The sequence below is a fragment of the Neoarius graeffei genome, chromosome 27 (assembly GCF_027579695.1).
Source record: "Neoarius graeffei isolate fNeoGra1 chromosome 27, fNeoGra1.pri, whole genome shotgun sequence".
NCBI lineage: Eukaryota > Metazoa > Chordata > Actinopteri > Siluriformes > Ariidae > Neoarius > Neoarius graeffei.
In genome coordinates, this window is record NC_083595.1 from 26,972,176 (window position 1) to 26,985,998 (window position 13,823).

General features: G+C 39.5%; 1 protein-coding gene across 4 annotated transcripts in view; it reads right to left on the reverse strand.

Moving 5' to 3' along the window:
* Positions 1-13,823, reverse strand: part of LOC132875316 (E3 ubiquitin-protein ligase RNF166) — a 69,936-nt gene that overhangs the window by 18,550 nt on the left and 37,563 nt on the right. For 3 of the 4 annotated variants that reach the window (XR_009651792.1, XR_009651793.1, XM_060912081.1), the window contains exons 2-3: positions 4,409-4,565; positions 632-744 (exon numbers count right to left, since the gene is read on the reverse strand). Coding sequence is in view for 2 of the 4 variants with exons in the window: in XM_060912081.1 (XP_060768064.1) it covers positions 632-744; positions 4,409-4,565 (270 nt within the window). In the remaining 2 variants the exon portion in view is untranslated. Of the gene's footprint in view, positions 1-631; positions 745-2,601; positions 2,662-4,408; positions 4,566-13,823 lie in introns of those variants that run through there. The other variant, XM_060912082.1, reaches the window with a different exon arrangement.

Genomic DNA, 13,823 nt, shown 5'->3' on the forward strand with positions numbered 1-13,823 from the left:
GGAGGAAACCAGAACACCCAGAGGAAACCCACGCAGATACATGGAGAACATTCAAACTACACACAAAGGCCCCCCATCAGCTGTGAGGTTTGAACCCGAAACTTTCTTGCTGTGAGGCGAGAGCGATAACTACTGCACCACCATGCCGTGCCATGCTGGCAACATTACAAAGTGGTAAATGCTTTACTATCCCAACATTTTTGAAATGTGTTGTAAGAATCAAAACTAAATCAGCATTTATTTTGGGGAAAAAAAATTAAATCATGAGGTAAAACATTAAATTATGTGCGGTTTTGTTTTGCATGCAAGACGGGTCAAAAGATTATTGACAAATCGTTTTAATTTCAAAACACCATCCCAACTTTTCCTGATTTGAGGGTCGTATAAAAACAGGACATAAAACAGGTTTCCCTTTTTACTGAAGTTATTCAAACCTGACACTAGGACTGCTCTTCACTTGGCTATGATGTTTAACAACAGTGAACACAGGATTATGACACAAATGCCTTTTTTTTTTAAAGTTATTTTGTGACTGGTCACACCCCCCTTTGTGTGTTTAGCTATTTGTGTCCAGCACCAAGCGCCCTCTCTTCTCACTGGAAAGCAATTTTGGAGGCAGTTTTGATCTTACCTGGGAATCGGCTGTGATGTGGGAACCACAGGCATGAACTTTGGGCAGTTGGCCATCTGTTCCTGCACCTTTGTGCAAGATGAAATGTGTGACCTCATTTTCACTAACGTGATCTACCGTACAAGAAAGAAAAAAAAAAAAAAAGATAAGGTTAATGATAGGGTTAAAATAGTAAGCAGAGAGGATCAGGACAACTCCAAGCAGAGTTTAAAAGAAGAGGGTTAAACAGGAAAACGAGGGGGGAAAAGATGTTTCACACTGCACCTGGTGGTTATCTGGGATTCATGGAAACAAAGTTTGCATATATACACACTAAACAGTCAAAAGTTTGGACACACCTAATTCAATGTTTTTTCTTTATTTTTATTAATTAAAAAGCCCTTCATATCTTAAAAGTAATGATGTATGTTGTTTCTGTTTCTCTTTACTTAGGTTGAGCGCTTCTTGATATAATACGAATTACCACAGTTGTGGAATAGGACTCGTCTCATTTCATTATCTGTAGCCACTTTATCCTGTTCTACAGGGTCGCAGGCAAGCTGGAGCCTATCCCAGCTGACTACGGGCAAGAGGCGGGGTACACCCTGGACAAGTCGCCAGGTCATCACAGGGCTGACACATAGACACACAACCATTCACACTCACATTCCACCTACGGTCAATTTAGAGTCACCAGTTAACCTAACCTGCATGTCTTTGGACTGTGGGGGAAACCGGAGCACCCGGAGGAAACCCACACGGACACGGGGAGAACATGCAAACTCCGTACAGAAAGGCCCTCGCCAGCCACAGGGCTCGAACCCGGACCTTCTTGCTGTGAGGCGACAGCGCTAACCACTACAACACCGTGTTGCCCGGAATAGGACTATTTACTGTATTATTATTATTTACTATTTGATCTTAAACGTTGTTTAAGACCAACAACAATAACAAGACCGCGAAAGATCGCCATTTTTAAGCGATGAGAAGCAGCAGCTGTACAAACGCGAAGTCATCCATTATTATTATTGTTGTTGTTGCTGCTGCTTCCATGGTGTTTTTGCTTCGATATTCACGCCAAGGTTTATGCAAATGTAGCGACGTAACTGACGTATACAACGACGTAATGACGTGGCTTCCCTTAGCACCGTGAGCTATGGAAAAGCAAACTGGTTCTCAGCTGGCTCGCAAGTTGAACGAGTTGTGAACCAGCACTGGCCCCGAACCAGCCCTGGAACTGATTTGGTGGAAAAGGGGTATATGAGTGATATGTGTTCTGCTCGTTGTGGACTGTGGTGTGCTTGTTGCGCTCGTCAGCATCGGGGTTGCCCAGCGCTCTGTTGTTTCTATGCTCACTTTGTGGATCCATGGTGTGGTGTACCTCAGTGCTGTTGCCTGGTGACATTGAGATGGCTGTGCAGGCAGAGTGAGACTGTGAGCAGCTACGCCACTGGAGTTACAGCCTGGCCACTTCAGGAGGACTTTTTTTTTTTTTAATTAATTTATTTCCGTGTTTGTGTGTGAGAAAAGCAGTATATAAATTAAACTTATTATTATTATGGCAAGAGGAAAACCTTCAAACTCTTTGGCCATGTAAAACAGGCAGAAAGAGGACTTGCTAAGATCTGTGTCAAAGGCATGACAGAAGGCAAACGGAACAGAGGAAGACTGAGAAAAAAAAAGTGTTGGCGAGACGATATATACCAAATGGTCCGGTCTCAATATCAACAACCTTAACAAAGCTACAAATAACAGGAAACTATGGAAGGAAAATTCTTATATTAGTGCGCAATCTGCCACAGGTGGAGAGAGTGTTAGATGATTATTATTATTATTATTATGACACACGTGTTAACTGAAAAGCGTTCCAGGTGATTACCTCATGAAGCTGGTTAAGATAATGCCAATAGCGTACAAAGCATCAAGGTAAATAGTGGATACTTTGAAGAATCTAAAATAGCAAACATTTTGTTTAACACTTTTTTGTTTACCACATAATTCCATATCTGTTCCATGTGTTATTTCATAGTTGTGATGTCTTCAGTTTTGTTCTACAATGTAGAAAACACAAAATACAGAAAAACCCATGAATGAGTAGGGGTGTACAAACTTCTGACTGGTCCTGTAATTAGATTTAATATAAGGGTTAAAAAGGAAAAGGATTTAACCCTTTCATGGATAATGCCCACACTTATGTACAGTCAATTTAAGGCTTTTTTTTTTTTAATTTCACTTACCATCCTGAATGCAGTCTATTTGTGGTATATATCTTTACAAAACTTTTTACAGAAAATCCTAAATTTAAATATACATTAGTCCCAGACTCCAAAGAACACCTTAGTTGGTTTTTTAATTGAAAATTGTTGCATTATGCAGCTTAGAAAAAAAAAAAAAATTAACTGTGCTAAAATTATAGGTATACACTGATCAGCTGTAACATTATGATCACTGACAGGTGAAGTGAATAAGATTATCTCATTACAATGGCGCCTGTAAAGGGGTGGGATTTACTAGGCAGCAAGAGAACAGTCAGTTCTTGAAGTTGATGTGTTGGAAGCAGGAAAAAAAATGGGCAAATGTAAGGATCTGAGCAACTTTGGCGAGGGCCAAATTGTGATGGCGAGATGACTGGGTCTGAACATCTCCAAAATGGTCCATCTTGTGGGGTGTTCCCGGTGTGTAGTGGTTAGTACCGACCAAAAGTGGTCCAAGGAAGGACAACCGGTGAAGCGGCAACAGGGTCATGGGTGTCGGAGGCTCACTGATTCGCATGGGGCAAAAAGGCTAGCTCATACTGTATGATCCAATCCCACAAAAGAGCTACTGTAGCACAAACTGTTGTTTATGCTGACAGAGTTGATACTGACACCAGATTCTTACGCTTGCCAATTTTCCTGCTTCCAACACATCAACTTCAAGAACTGACTGTTCTCTTGCTGCCTAATAAATCCCACCCTTTGACAGGCACCATTGTAATGAGAAAATCAATGTTATTCAAGTCACTTGACAGTGGTTTTAATGTTATGAATGATCAGGGTATTTTGTTTAAAAATCACATTTACTGAAATTGTGGATCACAGCATTAAATATTTTTAGACTTGAATGTTAATGACTTGTCCTTATGAACACATTGGAAGATTTTTCCCCCCTTTTTATTTCTGGTAAGATGTTTTATCCTTTTACTACTCATTATATTCCTACACATGGACAATCCATCTACATTTCAATAAAAATGATATTTAGAAAAAGGCAAACTTCAAATGACATGCCATTTTTGCAAAGAAAAAAAATATCTAAGGAATCTAGACATTCGTAAAATAAAATTTATGCATGAAAGGGTTAAGAGAAAAGAAGTTTAAAAAGAAGGATTAGAAATAAAAAGATAGTGTTAGAAAGGGTAACAGAATTTCAAAGAAAATTAAATTAAAACTTAGAATAAAAAGATTTAAAAGGTAAAAAGTACATTTTAAAAGAAGTGAAAAGAGGGGTTTAATAAGCAGATGAAGGAAATAAGCATATCAAAATAGTAAAGGAAAACAAAGCTTTAAAATGTTTACCAAAAATATATACATCGCAAATAAAAATAAGGTTTAAAAAGAAATGTGTGAAAATCATATTAAAAAATTAGTATGATGGAGAACATGAAAGTGGAGGAAACAGCAGAGCAAAACCACAAGTTTGCGTGCGTGTGTATATATATATATATATATATATATATATATATATATATATATATATATGAGAGAGAGAGAGAGAGAGAGAGAGAGAGAGAGAGAGAGAGCGCGAGCAGGGACTAACTTTTTTGCTGCACCCTCGGCATGGTGCTTTATAATTGGAGAGCTGCTTTTCCACACTGGAAGATTTGTCCACTTTCTTGGGGTCGAAAGGCATGCGGCACAGGGGACAGAGAGGAGACGTCACCTGGAGACACGGCTGAAGGCAATCTCCACAAAACCTACACATACACACATGAAATATTTTCATTTCATTTAAAATAAATGAAGTCAAACAATGAAGCACAAAAAGCAGAAATGGTTAGTAAACAGACTTTTCTGAAGTTCCCCAATGCACAGCTCTGTGCGTTCATCAATAATAAGCTAAACTACAAAACATGCATACAGAGTATTAATTCTCCAAAAATAAATAAATAAATAAATAAATAAAAGCGCCTTACAAACAGGATATAACTACACTCCTGTGAGAATCACTCATATCATTTGTGGTTAGTGTACAGCAATACTGCATCATAAAGGCAGTTACTAGAAGAAAAAAAAGAAATCATCATAACTTTGCTCTGTTTCAGCCAACTTAATAGTAAACTAATCAGCTACCTGGCAGCAAGCGATATGACTTGGCACTCTTCATAACCAACAATCTGCCAAGCCTGACAGCACAGTTAATTATTACAGATAATACTAGAAGAGCACTCGGTAGAGTTCATACCCCACCAAGCCACATATCGACATCAAAATAAAAATAATAATAATAATAATAATAATAAATTTAAAAAAATAATAAATCACTCGAACTTAGGATAATACTAAGGCTGTACACCAAATTTCATCCAAATCCGTTCACTACTTTTTGAGTTACATTCGGAAAAATCCTGGATCCACATACATATCTGGATTTGCATCAAAATCTAAAATCAACTGTTCCTTGGCCCATGGCTCAGCTTTCCTCAAAATTTCATCAAAATCGGTTCTAGTTTTTGAGTTACATTAGGAACAAACAAAAACAAACACAAAGATAATGTCCTCCAACACAGTTGGAAGAGGTAATAACTAACTTTAAATGTTATTAGTGTCGTAATACTTGAGACTGGTCTCAAGCCCACTTTTTGAAGGTCTTGGTCTCAACTGCATTTTTACTCGGTCTTGTCTCAGTCTCGGATATAGAGGACTCGGGATTTTATTTCAAGACCAGCCAAGACCATAACTGTGTGGATTTCACTAAATTGTCTGTGTATTGTATTGTTAAGATGGTTACTGTGACTGGATGCAACATTTCCTGCTTCAAAAGCAATCAATAACATAACTTATTGCTAATTTGAAAATTTTCTTCCTGTTAATGACAGTCACCCCTCCCCCACCTCCCTTCACACCCACTGGTCTGGCCCTGGCCTTGACTGGGTCTCAACCCCTCAAAACCTTGGTCGTCTCAGTCTTGATACGCCCTGGTCATGACTTGGTCTCGGTTAAGGTGCTCTTGACTACAACACTAGATGTTAATTCCCAACACTCGCGTATAACAACATTCACTAAAATGGTTCATCTTCCAGTAAGAATGAGGTTTACAGATTTACACACAAATTGCTTTGCACGTTTTTTGACAGCAAAAGAACAGCTTATCTGCAGAACACCCACAAAGTCAAAGTTCATGAGTGTGTGTAAAACTTGGACAAGATCCTTCATGAGGCTATGACTCCAATGGAGGGAGGTGTAGCAGGAAGGAGAGTGCAGACCAGGTGCCTTTTCCCTCTCTGACAGATGAGCCTGGGGTTTATGGGATCACTAAAGCAGACGCTCATTCCAGGGTTTCTGCCAGCCGAGTGCTGCGTTTTATGTGCGTTTTCACTCTGGGGCTCACACTGGGCACAGCCCTCTCAATCACTGTCTTCAAAAATATACGTATACATTTATTATGCAGCATCCAATAAAACATACAGAAGAGAGGAATGAAGAGTGGGAAGAAAGACAGGAGAGAGTGAGAGAAATAGGAGACAGGAAGGAAGACAAAGTACGAGCATGATCCACCAGATCTCCAAGGAAGAAATTTTTTTTTTTTTTTAAATCACCAGTAAAATGCTGTTTTGAGATTGAGATTGGTCTAAATATCACATGCCTTCTTCACCCGCTCCCTCTCAGGCCAGAAGTCTTTTCAAGTAACCTTAAAAAGGTCCACTATGGAGGTTTCAACCAGCTGAATACCCCTCCTTTACCCCTCCCTTGCTTTTTCTCATGCTAAATAATAATTTTCCAAAGTTGGGTTCTCAGATTCCTCTTCTTTGCCTTCCTTCCAGATTCACACTGCCACTTGTAAAACATGAAATGCAGGTGTCGTCTGTTCTGGGCTACTATAGCGGCTCCGTAAAAAAAAAGTTCCCACTCTTTAGGTAGCCATAAAGGGCTCATTCTAAACTTACAAAAACACGCTAATTCGTAAATCACAGGTACTGTAATTACACACAAATGAAAAACATACATATGAAGACTATATTCCATTTCTGCTAACAGGTCCCCCTAAATTCTACATACTGCACCTTTAATGCTACAAGAGCTTGGAATTTTGTCCACTCTGATAGAAAAGTGAGAATACAAGCTACTTATGGAAGAACAGTCTGTAGTATGTATTGTGCCTCCACTGCAAACCTCAGTCTCACAGCTGCGAATGTATACATTTAGATAGCATTTAAGGCAACACACTTCACAACACATACTAATCTGCCTAAATAGTAAGGACACCAATGATGTAGTGACAAACATCATCGTCTGTCTCTCTGTCGAGACACATGTCGATCCTGAGACACCAGTAAGATGCTGACCGCTTCTGCCCCTCGGACCTGCCTGATCCATCCTCACGCCCTACTTTTGGCTGGAGTCTCATCACATTGCTCCCATGGAGGACGGCCCCATATGGACAGTCGAAAGTCACACTTGGAAGATGGGTCTGGACACAATTTTGCTACGATGGCTGAGGACTAGAGTCACCATGATAACTTTAGGACTATAGCTGTCATGGACAGTTTTGCACTCAAGTCTCTATCAATGAACTTCAACAAAACAGACTTCATGCTAAAACTATAATGATTTTCCTGGTTACGCAGTTGTACTTTGTGACTATACTGGACACAGTTATAGAAGGGTTGTTTTACAATCAGGGTACAAAGTTTGTGTCACAGGGGTCCAAAATTCAAATTGATTCAAACTGGTTCTTGTACCAGTTTTTAAGTGAAGGACAAGTTAAAGAACAGATTTCAGGTAATTTTTTGACGCGTGTATGGTAGTTTTGTGTAATCTGCTATAAGATGGGAGAAACAAATGAAGTGATTCTCGGAGAGGACTTTTTTTTTTTTGACAATTCAGAATCCACTACTTCCATAGTGCTTTTAAATATAAGGCTGTAAGCTTTCTGTTAGTTGTCGCTAGTATTTATGTCCCGATATCTTGACCACATTTTAGGATGAAAATAATCATTTTAGATATGTTATTTTATATTGAAAAATTAGCTGTCTCGGAGAGGACTTTTTTTGACACAATTACATACTAATTTGATCAAAATAGTCTGAAAACTTACTGGCATTCAACATTAAAACTTAACTATGTTTCCAATGATATGGAACCAAATATTTGTTTTATGGTACAAAGAATGATTTAAGTGCATCCCTTTTGGAGCTACCTGTGGTCAAAAAAGCACTTTTCCGAAATGACACGAGTAATTTTGCTAAATATGACATATATTGCCATACATTCACCAAAAATAACATTATCACCAAATTCTTTTTGCATGGTAAATAGAGCTATCACAGGGCTACAATAAACAACCAAGTTTATTTAGTCAAGCCTTTTGATATTGAAGATAATAAAGTGTTAAATGTGATTTTTAGCTTGCATACCCTGATTGTAAAACAACCCAGAAGCAAATTATTTATAAAATCATGTTATCTGTGATGACCCAGATAAGGACAGATTCCCTTTTGAGTTTGGTTCCCCTCGAGCTTTCTTCCTCATGTCGTCTGAGGGAGTTTTTCCTTGCCACCATTGCTACAGGCTTGCTCATCAGGGATAAATAAATTGATTAGGGATAAAATTAGCTCATATGTTTAAAGTCTTGAATTTTCTGTAAAGCTGCTTTGTGAGGATGTCTGTTGTTAAAAGTGCTATACAAATAAACTTGACAAACTATTTAGTACAATAATACGCAGCAAGTACTTGAATCATGACTGCTTAGTATTACAGAAATGTTATGAGAATAACAACTTTATAGTGAACATCAATGTGACTTAGTGGCGGATCCAGCAGCGCTGCCTGTGCGTCATTTTCTGTTCAGCAGGGGGGGGAAAGCTAAATCTCAGTCTAGCCTGAATCCCTTTTCCTCTTACAGTGTAATATCAGACGACTCTTCCCTCACTCCCATTTGCTTTGTTTACACTCCTTCATTTGCTTGATGGTTCATTCGTTCGTCTGTTCATTCTCTCTCCCTCCCTCCCTCTCTCGACTTCTTTATGCTTGAAGTCGAGACATGATGACATTTGCCATTTGACAAGACACACTGACACGGCTCTGACTGTAAAACACCCGTTACAGAATTGACAAGCCGATTCACAGCAACTCAGAAACACTATTATAATCCTACGCACTGCAGCTTTAACACAATCTTTAGTCGCACTAAAACGAACCACAAAAAGTGCATACCACTCTCCAAAGTGGATACATCTGAAAACGTTTTTGTGTTGCAGTGTGAAGAGAAAAACGCACCTTTGTGAGTATGGGGAGGTGTGATGCACATCATGTGATCGCAACTCCAATTCTAAGATGGCAGAGCTTACTGTGATGCTGTTTTCAGTGTTAGTTATTTTAATTTCATGTTTGACTGCTTTATATAGTATACAAGCAATGCTGGGGGTGTGAGCGAAAGCAGTGTTTTATCTTCATGTTATCCAAAAAAAAAAAAAGGAAAGCTCAGGGCTGGGTATGCCATTTCCTACTGTTTGCATTTCCTTGTGGATATGAATATTTTGGGAAGCGAACTGAAAATGCTAGCGTGGCTAACGAATAAAAACAAACAAAAATGATTTTCAGTATTGTAGACTAGGCCTTATTACGTTAATGGTATTTAGCAGACGCTTTTATCCAGAGTGACGTACAACATACCCAGAGTAGCCTGGGGAGCAGTTGGGGGTTAGGTGCCATGCTCAAGGGCACTTCAGCCATTCCTGCTGGTCCAGGGAATTGACCCGGCAACCTTTTGGTCCCAAAGCTGCTTCTCTGACCTTTAGGCCATGGCTTCCACCTTATTCTAAGACTTTTCTTTGCAATGACCAGTGTGGCTAATCATATCCAATCCACCGATTCCTCACTGGGCTTCCGATTTTCCCCCCTCTCTCCTCATCCGCCAAAGGGCGACACTAGAGCTGAACCCGTATAAGAAGGTACGATGTGCAAAGAATAAAGAAATAGCAATACTTCTACAGAGAAATGCAAAAGCATGGACATGGGAATGATGAGCGTTTGTTTGTGCTTTACAGTGTACCACATTTCTTTCCATCAAGAAATATGCAGTGTTCGTTGGGATGGTAGTTTTCTGGCATGTTCACTGGATGCTTGGCAGGGTGGGCTCACTTTCTCCCTCACACACACAAATACACACATCATTCCACCTCCTCCCCTCTCTGCTCTGCAAATTTAATTTTAAATTAATATGAGGTAGTTGATCTGGTTAAACAAAATTAGTTTATAGATTTGCTTTTGTGTTCTGCTGACTTGAGGCCATCTCTGTCACTTCAGCTTTAGCTAATGTTGTTACTCGACCAGTTTATGATACAGCGCTACGCAGTCTTCCATGAAACATCATGATGTTATGCCACCATACTATTGCTGGTTCCTGTTATCGGAATTGGCATAACTGTATTTGGCTCTCCGATTTATTATTCGTATTACATTGTTGCCGTTATTATCTAATGTGTTGATGTATTTAAATTCGATACAATAGTAGCAAAGCTCTTGCTTAAGGCTGGTATGTCTCATCATGGCTGACAATTCTGTCCAATTGTTCATTTAACCTTCGTCAGCCTATGCAGTGTTTACTGTTTTCCTACATGTATGTCCAGTAGCACCTCTTGTATACATTTAGCAGTTATTCCACAAAATCGAGTCGTACATGAGCTGATAGCTATAAGCCAGGTACGATGAGACTGAGTGGAATAACTGTTTTATTCTATCTGCATTCACTGGATTTTGAGAAATAGAGCATTTTTTTTTTGCAAATTCAATAAATAAAAACTTTGTACAAAACGCACGACAAAATCATTTCCACTTAGAATGTAAACAAACCGGCAAAATTACAGTACCAATTTGTGAAAAATGATATTATTATTATAATAATTCTTGGGGAAAAAAAAAAAAGATGATACGTTCTTACCATAAAATACTTTCATTCCATATTTTGTTGCTTTTTTTTTTGTACTTTTTGGAGTTTTGTTTTCGAGTAGAGTTTTTATTTCGTCCTCAGTTGGTTCAGCAACACACGCCGCCATTTTGTTTTTCTCTACTCACGGTATATGAGCTGATATCCTAGTAGTAGAGTAGCCAATCAGAGCGTGTGATTGTTCATATCCAGTGAATGTGAACAGAATAAAATGGGATATCTACAGGTAAATAAGTACACTCCATTATAAAACAACGAGTTCCACCTCTCTGGAGATGATGTGGAAAGGGGATGGCTGGGATCACTGAAGGTCATCTTCATATAAAACACTATTTGCCATAAACCATCACTTTTTATTCCATTTATTTGTCTGCACAGAAACCGTTCAAGTGAAAACCTAATCCCAGGACCTATCCCTAATATTACATTTGTGGTTCATCAAAAGGTAGTAACCTGTGGGGAAAGACAGAGCCATTAACTTCAAACCAGACTCATTCAAAAGGACTCAGGAAGTCAAAGAAATAAGACCAGTCAAAAGTACTGAGCATTATGATCCAAACTGAACTCGTTACTCGAGGAAATGCCTTCTGTATGCTAATGAATCAAGAGCAGCGTAAGAGTTAAACCCTACAATCAATTTCACACTAACATGGCTCACAAGGCCACAGTCGAGGGATGACTACAGACCGCTGAGGATGTATCTCACAGTAATCATGCAAATGAATAGCAATAATAATGGAAATTTATAGTCTGGTAGAAAAGACGTCTCGAAGGTTCTTTCTGTCTCACTCCCTCACACGTCCTTCGAACAGCCTCCAGTTCGACACTATAATCAGAGCCATCCTAAAACCCTGAGGCAAAATCTTTTCTTCATTAAATGCTCTTAAAAGAAGAAAAGATCAGCAATGCAATCCAATATTATTCAGACAGATGATGTACTAAATTGTATAGGTGATACATGAGGGCTAGAACTTATGCAGAAAATTTATACTCAAGTATGTGCATCGTGTCAAAATCCTACTCAATTAAAAAAGTAGAATAGTGGATTCAAAATTGTACTTGACAGAAAGTTGACTGTGTCCACACTTAAAAGACATTGCGTAATTTTTCTCCTTTCTTCTTGAGAAATTGCTGCTGAAATCTCATAACATGTGCTGCACCTTTCTCCAACACGCAGATTAATCTCACAACCGTGACTGATAAGCCAATACACATTCAGTGAGAATTCAAAGCCATACGGGAGGGCGGGCTGGGGGAACTTGGTCTCGTGCATTAACTGCATTCGGACTTGTAAATTGGAGATGAGGACTCGGATTTTTCTTTTAGTAACATGCCATAATAATTTGACATAAGGCGTTTATATCTACTAATTTTATGCAAGAGAATGCACATTCACCTGTTCATACGTCATGCTCAGGAACAAACTAACGTTAACGGCGCTAAAATGCCTGGAGAGAAGCCCCTAGGATTGTCCGCTTTGCTTATACAGACTTCTCGTACAGTGGGGAAAAAATAAACGCACTGCTACGTGTTCCATATGTAGAAGAACTATCGAGGAGACGACGGGGACAACCTTGAACTTCAGTCATCATTTGGCAAGACTCCACCCAGAGAAGGAAGTGACATGCTATGTTCATTGCGCTGTTGATAGCAGGGCTTGCTGAGCGATGAACTAGCGAGTGTTAACCCTCTCTCATGTCATTTGCCCTGTTGATAGTGGGCAGGGCTTGCTGAGTGATGAACAAGCTTTTTATCTGTAGCCTGTTAACTAAAATGGGGCAGTCGAGCAGCAACGTTAGTCCAACACAGCAGCAGAGACCCTTTCACATAAAGGCAGCAACAGCCACCGTCAAACGGTTTGGTTGGAGTCTTGTTCTCAGACTCGACTTGGCTCAATAGTGGACTCGACTTGAAATTTTCTTGAAATGACTTGGGCTTGACTCGGACTTGAACACTGGAGACTCGAGACTGGACTCGAACTCTAGGTTTAGAGTGACTCGACGACAGCACTGGAAGGTGCAATAACAAAACAGTGGGAATGCATGTGACTTCATTGTACAACCCCGATTCTAAAAAAGTTGGGACAAAGTACAAATTGTAAATAAAAACGGAATGCAATAATTTACAAATCTCAAAAACTGATATTGTATTCACAATAGAACACAGACAACATATCAAATGTCAAAAATGAGACATTTTGAAATTTCATGCCAAATATTGGCTCATTTGAAATTTCATGACAGCAACACATCTCAAAAAACTTGGGACGGGGCAATAAGAGGCTGGAAAAGTTAAAGGTACAAAAAAGGAACAGCTGGAGGACCAAATTGCAACTCATTAGGTCAATTGGCAATAGGACATTAACATGACTGGGTATAAAAAGAGCATCTTGGAGTGGCAGCAGCTCTCAGAAGTAAAGATGGGAAGAGGATCACCAATCCCCCCAATTCTGTGCCGACAAATAGTGGAGCAATATCAGAAAGGAGTTCAACAGTGTAAAATTGCAAAGAGTTTGAATGTATCATCATCTACAGTGCATAATATCATCAAAAGATTCAGGGAATCTGGAAGAATCTCTGTGCATAAGGGTCAAGGCCGGAAAACCATACTGGGTGCCCGTGATCTTCGGGCCCTTTGACGGCACTGTATCACATACAGGCATGCTTCTGTATTGGAAATCACAAAATGGGCTCAGGAATATTTCCAGAGAACATTATCTGTGAACACAATTCACCGTCCCTGTGATGACCTGGCGACTTGTCCAGGGTGTACCCCGCCTTTTGCCCGTAGTCAGCTGGGATAGGCTCCAGCTTGCCTGCGACCCTGTAGAAGGATAAAGCGGCTAGAGATAATGAGATGAGATGAGACAATTCACCGTGCCATCCGCCGTTGCCAGCTCCTGTAAAACTCTATAGTTCAAAGAAGAAGCCGTATCTAAACATGATCCAGAAGTGCAGACGTCTTCTCTGGGCCGAGGCTCATTTAAAATGGACTGTGGCAAAGTGGAAAACTGTTCTGTGGTCAGACGAATCAAAATTTGAAGTTCTTTATGGAAATCAGGGACGCC